Source organism: Ptychodera flava, chromosome 3, assembly GCF_041260155.1.
Source record: "Ptychodera flava strain L36383 chromosome 3, AS_Pfla_20210202, whole genome shotgun sequence".
NCBI classification, from domain to species: domain Eukaryota; kingdom Metazoa; phylum Hemichordata; class Enteropneusta; family Ptychoderidae; genus Ptychodera; species Ptychodera flava.
The window spans coordinates 29,060,166-29,077,241 of NC_091930.1; the positions used below are offsets into that span (position 1 = coordinate 29,060,166).

General features: G+C 35.6%; 2 protein-coding genes and 1 long non-coding RNA gene across 3 annotated transcripts; all 3 read right to left on the reverse strand.

Annotated features, from left to right (window-relative positions):
* Positions 1 to 589: 589 nt before the first annotated feature.
* On the reverse strand, positions 590 to 5,950 carry LOC139126062 (tyrosine-protein kinase receptor Tie-1-like). Its single transcript, XM_070692124.1, has 6 exons — positions 5,903 to 5,950; positions 5,536 to 5,661; positions 2,817 to 2,928; positions 1,563 to 1,659; positions 1,136 to 1,235; positions 590 to 674 (listed from the first exon to the last, which is right to left on the reverse strand). Exons 1-6 carry the CDS (start codon positions 5,921 to 5,923, stop codon positions 600 to 602), a joined length of 531 nt encoding a protein of 176 aa, XP_070548225.1. The 5' UTR covers positions 5,924 to 5,950; the 3' UTR covers positions 590 to 599.
* Positions 5,951 to 5,957: 7 nt separating this feature from the next.
* Positions 5,958 to 13,705, reverse strand: LOC139128931 (vascular endothelial growth factor receptor 2-like). The gene is made up of 6 exons (XM_070694625.1): positions 13,648 to 13,705; positions 12,602 to 12,877; positions 7,848 to 8,023; positions 7,463 to 7,679; positions 6,568 to 6,678; positions 5,958 to 6,088 (listed from the first exon to the last, which is right to left on the reverse strand). Exons 1-6 carry the CDS (start codon positions 13,703 to 13,705, stop codon positions 5,958 to 5,960), a joined length of 969 nt encoding a protein of 322 aa, XP_070550726.1.
* Positions 13,706 to 15,314: 1,609 nt separating this feature from the next.
* Positions 15,315 to 15,998, reverse strand: LOC139126073 (uncharacterized). The gene is made up of 3 exons (XR_011550455.1): positions 15,840 to 15,998; positions 15,559 to 15,734; positions 15,315 to 15,390 (listed from the first exon to the last, which is right to left on the reverse strand). It is a non-coding gene; the product is annotated as an uncharacterized lncRNA (long non-coding RNA).
* Between the last annotated feature and the right edge of the window lie 1,078 nt (positions 15,999 to 17,076).

The following is a 17,076-nucleotide window of genomic DNA, read 5'->3' on the forward strand; positions in this document are numbered from 1 at the left end:
AGTGTTCCGTGTATAACATAACAAATGCCTACCAGCATGTTAAAATACATTGTTAAATCATAAATTTAATAATGTGAAAGCAAGTATTTCAGTCGTTCACTTATGCATATGTATTTAATTTTGTCTGCTACATTTTCTCAGGAATTGAATCAAACACTCCGAAAAGGGACATTGTTACATATACACAATAACCCTTTTATAGGATATGTATAAATTCATTATTCTTTGTAAAATTAGTACATCCTTTTCAAAAAAATGATGACGTTGAAACTTCACAATAGTTACCCATGAACATAAAATACTGAAATACGAAAGTAAAATATATTAATGTGTTTGTGCATTTTCTTACATTGAGGTGTGTAAATTTGTCCTGCTCTGGCAATGATTTAGAACATAACATTGTTGTGAAGCCTATCTCTAATCAATCTACTCTCTCACAACGCAATAATGGCACGGTAACAAATATGTTGTGTTGATATCGCTAGTTGCGAGGACAATTATATACGGTTTGTTTCAAGGATAACCATTACGCTTTCTCTAGCTGCTGCCGCTTTTGGCGTATCAAAAAACCTGCTTATTATTATATTGATTTGCATTAATCAACAACTTTCTCCGTCCTCGTTTTGAAGTTTTTTAGAGTCGATTGGGTTTATGGCTTGAACATCGATGTAAATCTAAGAGAAGAAAAATTAAAAATGTAGCATTAGTCATACAACGGAGAGAAGGAGAGGCGAGTAAAGTTTCATAAGGTACGTCAGCAAAATAGTCGCAATCATGTCATCCATAATCAAATAAAACTGGGTCAAAATTCGAAATACAATAGTTGTAAACATAGACACTAAACAGCAGTAAATCACCGGTATACACACTAAAGTCAAATTTATGAAAGAAAGATATATGTACCTCTGGCCAAAAGACCAAAAAGTGATGTCAGGTGTTTCGAAAATAGACATAAAGCACAACATTAAGATTCACAAAGTCAGTCTTTCAATTACAGAATGAAACAACAATCGTAAAAAACAATATAATACTTGAGTACATGCATTTTATGAAATGAACGCGATGAGCATGGTCGACACGGTACAGCTTATGTTCGAATGACACCTTATTCAGCAAATGCCAGATTGGCAATCACCTTTTCATCTTTGACGAGTTTAAAAAGCATTGTTTTCAGTTCTGAAAATCCTGGTCTGTTTTGGGGGTCAGCGCTCCAGCAACTCAACATGGTAGCGTATCTGAAATGCGATTTTTTAAGTTTTGTAAGTGACAGCGTCTTCAAAATAACGGACGTAAGGGCGTATGTGTCAATACAACGCGTGCAATAATTTATATAACCATATCGGTTAAGTTTTGTCTTAATTTGTGCAATGGTAAATCGGTCGAGTACATATGTCCGGTGTGTCATAGAAATTTTGTATGGACAGATAAGATGGATAAAAGTACATAGAATCATCACTTTACTCTAAATACTTATTTTGTAGGGATGTTTATTAGATAGTGGTAGAATGCCAAAGGCTAATGATGGAATATCACACAAAACATATACAGTAAGGATAACTTACAGGTCCTTGTCGCAATGCGGAGGGTTTGGCATTCGATAACCTTTTTGTAGTGAAGATGTCACTTCCCACTCACACATATCGGGGTATGGTTTGTTTCCTGAAAAAAGCGCATAAAGCGATGAATATACAGAACAACAACAATAAACAGCACACCCCTGCTTGGAACGGGCGATTGGTTGGGTAATTACAGCAAAAATGAAGTTAAAATGGACTTTCTGTTGTGCCGTGCAACAACGCAGCCATTCACGTCCTATACAGTCAACATAAACAGACAATGTATCAAATGTGACGAAATCTTTTAATGGGGCCTTCTGGCGATACCATGAACTGCTACTTTTTCATGAACACGGCGTTAATTTTATCATGGTTGTGTAAGGAGAAGATATCCGTGTCCTAAAGAGAGAAAAAACAGGAAAGGGTTCAATTTCGATGTTATCAATAGCATCATCAAACACAGAAACAGAAGCCAGGGTTTTCTTTCTCCTGGAAAATATCTGACGCTAAACACGGACAGGGTCCATTGAAAAACACCTAGATTTGAAAAGTAGAACGGGTAGGAAAATGTCATCAAGTTCGTAATCCTGGAGGAAAACGAGAGTCGTTGTGTTCCTTTCATCTGGACGTTGGTAATAGACATAGATTGATGAAGGTGCCATCGAATAATAAGGATAAGGTGTAAAACACTGGCAATACGATCGCAGCAATCTTTATTGAGTTGCCCGCTGCGGTGTTTGTTTGGCTGCTGTCCGCTCTTTTCCTTAAGCTACCACCTCCATCAACCAGAGAAAGTTGTGTAGATATGCAAATGCGTGCACAGGAAACGTGATACCGCGCCGTTCATGTTCCATCTATAAAGGGGTTACCGTATTTTTGGTTTTATCTTCAAACTCATTGTTAGTAACTTTTTGCTACAATAAGAATACAAATTAAAATCTTTTGCTTGATTTTTTGGATTAATTGCATAGTTGGTGTGCCTTTGATGACGTTAACGTTCGGTGTTATTTCTAAAAAAATCGTCAGTGACTGCGTTTATTTTGTTGCGTTGCACAACAGAGAATCCAATTTGACTTCATTTTGCCTGTATGTAATACTCGTTGTATCTACTGCATTTAATAGCGGACACTATTTCAAAAAAAGAAAACAATCTCCTCATAAATAATTACAAAGCAAGTTTGTGGTCTCTACGCCAAAACTTACGATATCGAACTTTGTGGAATTACTCAATTGATGGAAAAACATGTAAACTAGTCATACCCATAGTAACAATTTCCCAAAGTAAGATACCAAATGACCAGACGTCACTCTTCGTTGTAAAGTTAGTTCCATCAATTGTTTCGGGGGCCAACCATCGAATCGGTAATCGACCCTATAAATATATGAGACAAGAAAAGTTATATGAATATGAAATCATGATAGTTATCATTCTTGCGCCAGCGCAAGAATGCTAAGTAAGTTATTACTTTGGACTTTCGTTTTCATGTAACTAATAAATTGAAATATACATTTGCGGAGAGCATAAAACATTAAATAGGCATTTACATTTATGTTCTTCCTGTCAATAAGCTGTCTTAGTATCAACACAGGTGGCCCATACACACTTGATAGATAAGCTTATTATTGAGTTTTTCTCAGTTTTCTCTGTCACTGTAAGTCCCTCTTCTTTTCTTCATGCTCTGACTGATCGTAGTAAATAAAATAAAAATCTATATAGCCTAACCTATAGCCTCTTGACTCTTTATTGATTTGACAACCCATTACAATGACGTTTATCTATCATATACACATCTTGCAATAAATAAGTAAACACAACTAATTATGCTAATCCGTAGGCTTATCAAGAGTTAATCAACATTGCAAAGTAACCTTTCATATCTTTCGCGATATTGACCAACCGTAAAATCCCTGATAAGTCCACGGATTAGCATAATTAGTTATGTTGACTAATTAATTACAACATGTGTGTATGAGAGATATACGTCCATGTAATGGGGTGTAAAGAAATGAAGAGTCTCAGAGGCTAGGTTAGGTTATATAACCATTTATCACATGCACAAGCCAAGTTTGTCGTCTCCGAACAAAAAACACGGGATTTATTCTCTGGTCGTTCTACGTCACGACAACCCGCGTCTATGTCATCAATTTTGGTGCGTCGGAACTTTTTTTTTGTCGATCTTTGGTGTGCTCGTAAATATGTAAACAAACAACATGGCGGCCGATGTTTCTCCCTCGATCAAAAGTCATGTAATGAAATCGATATTTTCACAGACTACGACATTAATAATCCGAACAATGTAAACAAAGAGTGTAACGCCTAAATATTCAGAAGGAATTACGTGAATAATTTGCGGAAACAACGAACTCAAAGATGGTCGCGTATACCGTTGATTCCGTACGCATTGCAAACAGGGTCAGGCGCGACGTTTACAGTGTTCGCGCCGTCGAGATTCAGTCGATATTTTTTCCCGAAAAATAGCGTATCTTCGTCTGTGATAAATTTCTAGGACTATGCTATCTTTGAAATAGAGTATCACTTTGCGGAATGTAGCCTACATGTAGACCGAGAGCTGTCATTTGCTCACACATGAACGAACGTGAGCGCTAACGCACAGGACGGACGACTGGAAATGATTGACAACTTAGGCACGGCGTACTGATATTATTCCTAAATTAGTTCAAAAGTTTAAACGCGGAATCGTCATGGAAAACTTATTTAATTTGGCAAAAAATAACGAATTCTTGGTTTGTGCATGTGATAAGTATATTATTCCATAATATTTTTCTTCGTTCAGCGAAGGAAAATACGAGTGACGTAATTACCGTGTCACCACGAGGCGAAGACGAGTGGTGACACGGTCATTACGTCACTCGTATTTTCCTTCGTTTAACGAAGAAAAAATATTACGGAATAATATCTAATTATTTTATTCACTCCGACCAGTCAAAACATGAAGAAAAGGAGAGAAAATGATAAAAAAAACAGTGAGAAAAACTCAGTAATAGTTTTTGGCTGCCTGTGGTATCAATCGCAAATTTATTGATCTATATGAAGAAAAACGTCACCGCTTCACTTGTAGACAGTGTGCTAGGACTCAAATGATATGTAGGGGCCCAAGGCCTCTACGGGCTGGCCCTGTATTGTATTTACTAGTGTTCCTTGGAACCCATGTGTTATAGGGTTTTGCCCTATTGTACTTTCTAGAATACTTCCTCCACATCTTCTTCCATACGTTTTATCGTCCTATAACTCAAATATCACCAAAAACGTAAACTCCTCAAACCTGCAGGGCTCATTTGACCTACTTAATGCCACTGCACAAAACCCTTTCAATTTCATATTGTCACGTGACCGCCAACTTGTATTTGTGACACTTTTATTTTTTTCTTCGAAACACCAGGTGGCAAATTGTCCTGGATATTTTTGTGCAAGAACATCTGTAGCGGTAACGTTATTATTGCCAATGTATTGAAATTTTCAAAAACTGGCTAAAGAGCATTTAATTTACAATCAGAATTATGTTTACAATCAGTATTCTTTGTTGCCTATATAGCGACGTAGCTACATGAAAATATTCAAGGTCACAGGCCCTGTCAATTTCGAGATGATTTTTAAAGTTATTTTTTTTCCATAATTTTCTATGACCTTTGACCTACCCTATACCTTTGAAGCTAATCTGTGTCCAACAAGACTATGTAAGAGTCCGAAAGGGCTCGTGTATATTAACAAATGACCAGTATGGTACTGAATTGCAGGAATTGACCCCTGATCTTTGATCCTTACATCAATCATTGTGCTTCGCCTAGGGTCTGATTTAAAGTTGGCACGTAAAGCTGTGGGAGCAACGTTTTCTGCCGGTATATAATATTTTAAGGATGACCCTTGTCCTCACTGATGACTTTTGTCTGCTTTGTCTGCTTAGTACACTAAGATCGCGAAGGCCCTGGCTTTGCTACTTGCAGCTGTAATTTAAATTACCTTTATTTTGTACCTATATTGACGTTCATCAACAACGCCACTAGCTAGTCCGAAGCCTGCGATTTTACAAACGCCGAGTTCGTTCACCAGAATATTGCGAGTTGCCAGATCTCGGTGTATTATGCACTGCATAAATAAATAAGAAATAATTTAGTACAGATACAAAATATAAATAAATGATATATATATATATATATATATATATATATATATATATATATATATATATATATATATATATATATATATATATATATATATGATTTTCTTTCTATCTAATATCATTATAATTCGACTTGCAAAAAAGTTGTACCTTTAATGATAAAGGGATCGTAATTTTCTTAGCAGAAAAAAAGTTGCTAATTACCTTCGACGAAATAAAGTCCATTCCTATGGCAATTTGGTGTGAATATGTCAAGAGATCATGTTTTTGTCACTGTCAAATTGCTACATTTTACATCTGTGTTGGTGGCACCCTTCCTACCTCTGACCTCGCATAGATAGGTTTGTAGGTTTCCCCGTTCCATATATTCTAAAATGATGAAGTATGGTTCTGAAATGAAGGTAGTGGTGTAAAAGTAGGTTGAATATTGAATTAGAGATAAAAGCAAAATACAAAAGCAAAATGTCATAAAAAGTGCCGCTTTTAATTGCACCCACAGTGCTATGAAGCTTGATAAAAAAAATTCTTAGCTGTGAGCAAATAAAATAACAGAAGAGAAAATAAGCAATCAAACACGAAACAAAGTGGTAATCATCTCATCAAATCCAATTACAAGGTATTTGGCAAAAGTGTAAGGTTGAAAAGAATATCTTACCACATTAATAAGTATATATATATATATATATATATATATATATATATATATATATATATATATATATATATATATATATATATATATTAAATGCTTAAAAGAACAATACATGCGTGCATAACTAAATAACAGACTAGCTAGCTAGCTAGCAAAACTATCTTAATCGGTCAGTCAAACAATCAATATGTTACAGCTGAGGCTGATCAGTTCTTACCTAACTCTCTACTAAAACCAAGCATAGACACAACATATTCATTGTTGCCGATGTACCTCATCAAATCTATTTCTCGTAGAAAACTTTCCTTATCTTTGGCGACAGCATCTTCTAATGGAAGAAAGAACATAACACACATTGGCATACATCGGATTAAACCCTTGTTGCTTGAATTCATTGACTGGAACTTCCAAGTAATTTCCTTTTTGCATGCCTTTCTATTTCTTTAGCGCTATGAATATACAATTTACATACAAATGCCTTTGTTATGCGAAAGTACAGTATAGACAATATTATTGCCTGAATATAGTGGGTTACGTGTCCGAATGCAGGTGATAATTTTTCCGACGTCAGGAGGTCACATCATTGTCTCCTTTGCCATGGCACATGAACGAAATTATTCAGGCAATAACGCCATATTGCATTAGTTAGGGTATTCTCAACCAATTTAACCATTATTGAGACTGTGAATATTTAATGAATATTTAAGCTTAATTTTAAGCGTCTGCCTTGAAGTCGAAGGGCTTTACGAGACCGGGTAACTTCTAAAACCAGTCAGTACATCATTCACACGGCTCACTTGCTCCCCGGTGTCTAAAGTCAAACCTATGCACTGTTTTGCACATGGATATTATACTGTAACATCTAGCGTTAAGCGTCTACCTGGACATCAAAGTGCTAACCGGACCAGTTAATTACGGAAACCGGTCTTTCACATCATTCACATTGCCCACTAACTGCTGAGATGGCCATAGTCAAATCAGTGCATTCGCATCAAGGCATGTAATATTGGGCATTATTGTCCTTTTGAGAGGAGACTTTATATTTACAATATCTACCGATTAAAGATACTTGTAAGCACTGTTTTTGTAACTCTATCACGACAGCATCATACCTTTTATTGTTTTTATCGCAACAATGGTGATTCCATCTTTTCCAGCGATGTTCCATGCTTCCGCTCTGACAACTTTGCCAAATGCACCCTCATGAAGGTCCTCTCGCAGGTTGAGAAATTCTAGCGATATTTCAAGATGCTGTACCTTTCCTATTTCTAGATAATCCGATTTACTCTTTAAATGTGGCTTTAGCGATGCATACTTATGTTCTCTGTCCTGAATAAGGCAATAAAAATCATTACTGTAATGATGTGATGAGCGAAATTGATGTATAACTGAAAATAACATAACCGTTTCAATTTAAATTACTTTCAAAGTACTTTCAAGATCACTAATATCATTAATTCTTATGCTTGATATTGAAAATATATTTTGGTTGCATACCGTTGAGTAAAAACGATTTCCTGGCAATTCTTCATACACTCGATCGATATCAGTTTCTTCATTATCAATTCCTTGATTCTCTGTTTGATAACACTTATCCGTTATATTGCCTCTGGCTGTATCTCTTTCTCTCTCCGTTGTCGAGATATTCGTCAAAGGATAGAGATACGTCATCTCTGTTTAACAAAATATAGTCTGCATTCATATACCTTTTGCATAGTGTTACAACTTTCAAATGGCGCGATGTTAATTCTTATTCAAAGAAAATACCGTTTATTACCTGCGTACAGTTCCGTGTAGGGTTCAATAGCAGATCCATCAGTTCCATTACTACCGTGAATGTTTCGGTTCAAGTTTGGTGCGGCATCATTATCGAAACGTGAATAGAATAAAATATAATTGCATAAAAAAGCAAGCGTAATAATTAAGCGACAATGTACCGGGCCATATGGACGAAAGCAAACTCTGAATAACATAAAGTACGAGGCAAAACCGAGTGCATTATGGCGTTTAAAGTTTGCTTGAGTCCATTATCGGTCTTGTGAGCAAATGTTACTTGATTACTTGTATTATTGTACAGTATTGGAACTGCCAGTGAAAGTTTTTACAATATGTTGTGCCACAATACAGGAATTTTGGATAAAATATCACTAAATCACATGAGAGAAGAAAGTCGCAAAATTCACTGGTATTGATAAAGCTTTTTTGCTTTTTGCATTTTTTTTATTTCTTTTACCGACTACCTTTTGGTCCTCTTGTCTACATTTTTCTTCCTTTTGTTCGGGACTGTCTTTTTATAGGTGATTTGCACCTGTTTTAGTTACCCTATCCATTGTAGACATATTTTTGTGTTTGTAGATATCGTGAATAAAGCATAAATAAATAAATAAATAAATAAATAAATAAATAAATAAATAAATAAATAAATAAATAAATAAATAAATAAATAAATAAATAAATAAATATGATTGCCTATAGTCAGAGCATCACCGCCAAATTGTCGCAAATATAATATCATCGAGTAAGCTAGGAAATTAAAAACGATAAATATAAGATTTGAACAAAGGTTTTCTCTGCCCAATTACCATTGTCAGTTCATTTATTCCGAAAATCATGTCCTTGCTGCCATCATACTTGATCGACGTTGTAACTTTTCGACGACAGAAATACCAGATGTATTTGAACTCGTTCTGAGGAACGACCATTTTTTAGCTCACGTGTGTAAACACGTGGGCTAATGTCATAGCGATGTCTGTCTGTCTGTCCGTGTGTGTGTGTGTGTGTTAGTGTGTGTGTGTGTGTGTGTGTGTGTCTGTCTGTCTGTTTACACGATAACTCAAAAACGGCTGAACGGATTCAAGTCAGATTTGGTACACATGTACCATATGCTACTTGCAAGAACTGATTAGATTTTGGTTAGTGTGGCTTGCATATTAATGAAGTTATGCAATATCGTTTTTTTCCGTACAATGGTTTCCCTATGGAGACGGTAATGACAGAGTAGACATATATCAAGAAATACTGCACAAAATTTCATGAAACTTTTCACAGATGACAATCTCAGAACATTATGATGGTACTGTGAGTGTCATGTCAATTACCTTCTCATTTGCATATTTAATGAACTTTTGTTATTAGTGAGATAACTCTGAAATTCCTGTACCAAACTTGATGATACTTGCAACAAATATTGATCTGATATATATCTAATTATACTTTGAAGCATTGAGCAGTGTCAAGTTAATAAATAGGTCATTTGCATATTTTATGAAGTTTTGTAATTAGTCATATAACTCCAATATAACTTGACCAAATGTGATGAAATCTGCTGCAGATACTGACCTGACTGATATCTAACTGTAGTGTAAAGCATTAAGTAGTGTGAAATTAATTAAGGGTTCATTGCATATTTAATGAAATTTGTAATTAGGTATATAACTCTGAAATTACGGCACCCAAGTCTTTGAAATTGGGTACAGATATCGTTTTGATAAATATCTAATTGTACTGAGAAGCATTTGGCAGTGTCAAGTTAACAAATAGGTCATTTGCATATTTTATCAAGTTTTGTAATTAGTGATATAACCAAAATAACTGCACCAAATGTGATGAAATCTGCTGCAGATACTGATCCGACAGATATCTAATTGTGGTGTAGAGCATTTACTTGTGTGAAGTTAATTAAGGTTTATTTGCATATTTAATGAACTTTGTAATTAGTGATATTACTCCAAAATTACAGCGTTAAATTTGATGAAACTTGCTACAGATGTTGATCTGATAAATATCCAATTGTACTGAGAAGCATTGAACAGTGTCAAGGTAATAATTAGCTCATTTGCATATTTCATGAAGTTTTATAATTAGTCATATAACTCCGAAATAACTGCATCAAATGTGATGAAAACTGCTGCATATACTGATCCGACAGATATCTAACTGTGTTGTAAAGCATTTAGTAGTGAAAAGTTAATTAAGGGTTCATTTGCATATTTAATAAACTTTGTAATTAGGTATATAACTCTGAAATTACGGCACCAAATTTTGTGAAACGTGCTACAGATATTGATTTGATAAATATTCAATTGTGCTATTAATCATTGAATAGTGTCAAGTTAATTTAGGGATTATTTGCATATTTAATGAACTTTGTAATTAGTGACATTACTCTAAAATTACAGCATTAAATTAAATGAAACGTGCTACAAATGTTGATCTGATGGATATCTAATTGTCCCATGAAGCATTGAGCAGTGTCAAGTTAATTAACAGCTCATTTGCATATTAAATAAAGTTTTGTAATTAGTGATTAAAATCTGAGAGTACTGTGCAATGTTGAAAAAAACCTGCTCCATATAGTGATAACATATATCTTATTGTTCTGTGAAGCGCACTACTATTAATGAACCTGTTGTAAAACACGTGAGCATATTCAGTTCATATCTGGTTTACCTTTTTGACTATTGCTATTTGTAAACGGTCTGCTGCGGACGGCTACTTTTTACAGTTTCTGCAAGTAGTCTTGTATATCTTAATTTTGGGAAACTTGTCGAACTACAGACTACGCCATGGAATGTTGTGTACAGACCTCTCTGAGTGACCAACATCAGTCGTTTTCTTTAACTAAATTCTTTTGAAAACATTTAAATTTATTATATTTGATCTTTGATGAAAATTCTCTTCAACAAGCAACCTAGCGGTCTTCTTCGGTTGATTAGAGTTTTTTTTTTCCGATTGCTTGCCACTTTGATTCCAAGTATGTACTCAGATTAGCTTCGACCGATACTTTTTTCTTTCGAAGACATTGATGATTTTACCTTGGAAGCCATTCTATCACTTTCAAAGACTAAATGTTACTTGTAAGTATCGATTGCATAAATTATAGAAGAATAACGTCTACCTTGAGTTTGAATCATCTGAAAGAGGGAAAGAAAGCAAGAAAGACAGAAAACAACCTAAATATATGATGCAATTATTTCGTTTAAATACAAGCAAATAATAAAAACATACTTTATATATGTAACGTTCCAGATGATTTCTTCCAAAAATACGTGACTTGTTGGCCTATTCTAGTCGATGAAAAGTCTTCATCGATTGCTCTCGTGCTTGTTAATTCTGGCTTGTTAAGAACTATCGTGACTTATAGAACATTGCTTGTTCCCCAGGAAATATAATGTCATGTGCCCTTTACATGACTTCACATTGCATTCGATACGTCTTTGTACGCGACAGTAAATCCAAATAGACAGTCGATTTAGGTGGCCATTCGAGATAACAGGCAATTTGTCTTTTTCTGGCGTCCTTACTGTTAATTTCCTTCAATTGAGTAAAGGTATTGAAGTATGCATTCCTTGTGTGACTAGACTTGGTTCAAGTCGGTGAATTTTAAAACAATAAAATCATTTATAATAGTTTCTCTTGTGTCTCTCCTATTTCGTACAAACCTATCCGGAATTTGGCAGCTCAGGCCAGGTTTTTGGCAGCGATTGAATGCGTCACGTTTGAGTTTGCGCAGCAGTTAGTTAGTTTCTGCTCCGGGTGAAACTCCGCTGTATAGCGTTCAATCCACTCATCGTATTCACCCTACTCATCGCGCGCGTTTCACATGAAAGCAGAATACAAATCATTGCGTTCACTCCACTCAAACATCCACAAATCACAGACTTGAACCAAGTCTAGTGTGTGACCTAATTGGCATTGAAAACACAGACATGTGAGTCTATTCGGTTTTTGTCTTGCCTAATAAAAACTCTCACTGGACAATTAAAGCACATGTAATAACTTAACATTGCTTACGTGTGTTTGGCGTCCTGACTCTACGTCCTCGACACAAAAAGGCAAGTAAAACGAGTAGTATTACAACCACACCAGCACCAGCTGCACTAATAGGAACCAGGGGAATTAAAGAGGAATCTACAGGAATGGACACTCAGTTATTTAAGACGTGAAGATATTGGTTTCTTAGCGGGATTGTTGACATTAGTTTTTTTCAGTTTAATTTAACAACAGGAGATCGTGTGTCAGAGGGAAAGTTTCTGTAATGGCACCTACTGATAGATAACTAGGTGCAACATCCACTGTTTATAAATTTAGAATACGGATGGTTGCTACTTTGAAATGTGACACGGTACTTCTTCTTAGGTGGAGAATCGGATCAAAAGGAATAAGGCAATCAGAACTCGATAACACACTTTACTTAGCTATGCTGTAAGGTAACGTGCGTTGCAGCATCGATGTCAGAATGAATGATATACCTTGTTTAGCCAATTCAATAGTTTGTCTTGCTATTGGCGGTATGCCATTGTCTGCTTGACATGTGTATATCCCGTAGTAAGACTCATCTTCTATGTTAATTGTTATTTTACTCGTGATAGTGTCGTTTCCATTGTCTTCAACGGGAATGATGTTATTGTCAGGGTCATGCCATGTTTTCACTGCTGCCGGAAAGCTGTGAACCATACACTCAAGCTCAACAGTTTCACCGACGCCGGCTAAGACTTTCGTATCGTCAATATAAATTTTGGGTGAATCTGAAAGAATAGGCAAGTAGATTCATAATTACATCTTTGTTCTATGTTTTGTAAATTGATATATCAATTCTTACAACAGTCTAGCCAACGATGATGTGAGAAAAAACAAGAATAGGCACACTTACACAAGCACGGAGTTACATATCTCTGAAAGACTAAAATAAGAGACGCTGTGATATCTAATTATACGGACGGATAGTTGATAATTAAAATATTACTTCAATAAATATGTGAGTGGCACGTCTGTAAGCACTTCATACCTGAAGCCGGTTGCTATTCCAACACTTTTTATAACCACAAAACAAATTTGAAAGCTCCTCCTCAGGCAAGTTCTCCAGCAAGATCGGAGAGGTGTTCGATACCGAACGACTGCACACAAAGGTTCAGCCAGAAACGTCGGCGAGATATAAGCAGGCCTGCCCCATGTCTTCCCTTTCCTTATTTATTAGCCTACTTTGAACTGTGACATTGGCATTGCATTTTGTATCATTGATGGTCGCATGTAAAATTCAGTCATAATTTTAACCCCTTGACTACCAAGGCCAATGTATTCCTATATACCAGGCCCCTTATGTAAATATTGATAAAATTGAAATGTAGGCAAAAAAATACCTCAGTCGTGTTTAGCTTTCAGAACTGTAAGTTGTTTATTTACAGTCAAGTGAATTGTACGGAAACACAGCCCCTCCTGTGACAGAAATAATAAATGTATTTACGTACAGTAGTTTAGACCATTACATTTTCATACAAAACGTGATTAAGAACCCTACAATCCTGCAAATTAGGCTCGTTTGGCATCGCCGGCACTTCAATGTCGCAGCGCTGCATGCTGCAGTAACTAACCGCAAAAAGTAGCAAAATGTGTGACATGAATGTGCCAATTTATGAGAACACGTTCATATACCGTGTGTAGGACACATGAACAAGTACAGTTTTCTGTGAGTGTCAGAGGTAAAATATTGAATCTTAATATTATTAAAGGGGTGATCTCCCTTTTGGAAGATGTAATGGCCCTGAAAAAGACCGTTTGGTTTTTGATCAGTTGATGATCGGATCCGTATGTATACTGCTTTTAATAACAGTCCATGGCCGGCGAAGAATCTCCAACATCCCATGGATAACACCGATGTCCCAGTTCAGGAGGTCAAGAACTTTTCTGCGTCCGCGAATGCAGTCTCCTTAGCATCAGTGACTAGGAATGTGACTGGAATACTTTCAAATTGACCATGTCTATCATATATATATATATATATATATATATAATATATATATATATATATATTAAGTAAATGCTTAAAAGAACAATACATGCGTGCATAACAAAATAACAGACTAGCTAGCTAGCTAGCAAAACTATCTTAATCGGTCAGTCAAACAATCAATATGTTACAGCTGTGGGCAATCAATTCTTACCTAACTCTCTACTAAAACCAAGCATAGACACAACATATTCATGGTTGCCGATGTACTTCATCAAATCTATTTCTCGTAGAAAACTTTCCTTATCTTTGGCGACAGCATCTGCTAATGGAAAAAATGAACTTAAGACACATTGGCATACATAGGAATCAACCCCTTTGCTTGCATTCATTGACTGGAACTTCAAAGTAATTTCCTTTTTTGCATGCCTTTGTATTTATTTAGCGCTATGAATATACAATTTACATACAAATGCCTTTGTTATGCGAAAGTACAGTATAGACAATATTATTGCCTGAATATAGTGGGTTACGTGTCCGAATGCAGGTGACAATTTGTCCGACGTCAGGAGGTCACATCATTGTCTCCTTTGCCATGGCACATGAACGAAATTATTCAGGCAATAACGCCATATTGCATTTAGTTAGGGTATTCTCAACCAATTTAACCATTATTGAGACTGTGAATATTTAATGAATATTTAAGCTTAATTTTAAGCGTCTGCCTTGAAGTCGAAGGGCTTTACAAGACCGGGTAACTACGGAAACTTGTCAGTATATCATTCACACGGCTAAATAGCTCCCCGGGTTCAAAGTCAAACCTGTGCACTGTTTTGCAAACGGATATTATACATCTAGCGGTAAGCGTCTACCTGGACATCAAAGTACTAATCGGACCAGTTAATTACGGAGACTGGTCTTTCACATCATTCTTATGGCCCACTAACTGCCGAGATGTTCATAGTCAAATCAGTGCATTCGCATCAAGGCATGTAATATTGGGCAATATAGTCCTTTTGAGAGGAGACTTCATATTTACAATATCTACCGATTAAAGATATACTTGTATGCACTGTTTTTGTAGCCCTATCACGACAGCATCATACCTTTTATCGCAACAATGGTGATTCCATCTTTTCCACCGATGTTCCATCCTTCCGCTCTGACAACTTTGCCAAATGCACCCTCATGAAGGTCCTCTCGCAGGTTGAGAAATTCTAGCGATATTTCAAGATGCTGTACCTTTCTTATTTCTAGATAATCCGATTTACTCTTTAAATGTGGCTTTTGCGATGCATACTTATGTTCTCTGTCCTGAATAAGGCAATAAAAATCATTACTGTAATGATGTGATGAGCGAAATTGATGTATAACTGAAAATAACATAACCGTTTCATTTTAAATTACTTTCAAAGTACTTTCAAGATCACTAATATCATTAACTCTTATGCTTGATATTGAAAATATATTTTGGTTGCATACCGTTGAGTAAAAACGATTTCCTGGCAATTCTTCATACACTCGATCGATATCAGTTTCTTCATTATCAATTCCTTGATTCTCTGTTTGATAACACTTATCCGTTATATTGCCTCTGGCTGTATCTCTTTCTCCTTCCGCTGTCGAGATATTCGTCAAAGGATACAGATACGTCATCTCTGTTTAACAAAAATATAGTCTGCATTCATATACCTTTTGCATAGTGTTACAACTTTCAAATGGCGCGATGTTAATTGAGATTCACAGAAAATACCGTTTATTACCTGCGTACAGTTCCGTGTAGGGTTCAATAGCAGATCCATCAGTTCCATTACTACCGTGAATGTTTCGGTTCAAGTTTGGTGCGGCATCATTATCGAAACGTGAATAGAATAAAATATAATTGCATAAAAAAGCAAATGTAATAATTAAGCGATAATGTACCCGGCCATAATGGACGAAAGCAAACTCTGCATAACATAAAGTATGAGGTAAAGCCGAATGCATTATGGTGTTCAAAGTTTGCTTGAGTCTATTATCGGTCTTGTGAGCAAATATTACTTAATTACTTGTATTATTGTACAGTTTTGGCAATGCCAGTGAACGTTTTTTACAATATGTTGGGCCATAATACATGAAAATCGGATAAAACATCACTAAATCACATGAGAGAAGAAAGTCGCAAAATTCACTGGTATTGATACTGTTTTGCTTTTTGAATTTGGTTTTTATTTCTTTTACCGACTACCTTTTGGTCCTCTTGTCTACATTTTTCTTCCTTTTGTTCGGGACTGTCTTTTTATAGGTGATTTGCACCTGTTTTAGTTACCCTATCCATTGTAGACATATTTTTGTGTTTGTAGATATCGTGAATAAAGCATAAATAAACAAATAAATAAATAAATAAATAAATAAATAAATAAATAAATAAAATAAATAATAAATAAATAAATAAATATAATTGCCTATAGTCAGAGCATCACAGCAAAAAAATTGTCGCAAATATAATATCGTCTAGTAAACTAGGAACTAACAAACGTATATATAAGATTTGAACAAACGTTCTTTCTCTGCCCTATTACCATTGTTAGTTCATTTATTCCGAAAATCATGTTCTTGCAGCCATCATATTTGGTCGACGTTGTAACTTTTTGACGATAGAATACCAGATGTATTTGAACTCGTTCTGAGGAACGACCATTTTTTAGCTCACGTGTGTAAACACGTGGGCTATTGTCATAGCGATGTCTGTCTGTCTGTCCGTGTGTGTGTGTGTGTGTTAGTGTGTGTGTGTGTGTGTGTGTGTCTGTCTGTCTGTTTACACGATAACTCAAAAACGGCTGAACGGATTCAAGTCAAATTTGGTACACAGGTACCATATGCTACTTGCAAGAACTGATTAGATTTTGGTTAGTGTGGCTTGCATATTAATGAAGTTATGCAATATCGTTTTTTTCCGTACAATGGTTTCCCTATGGAGACGGTAATGACAGTGTAGACATATTTCAAGAAATACTGCAC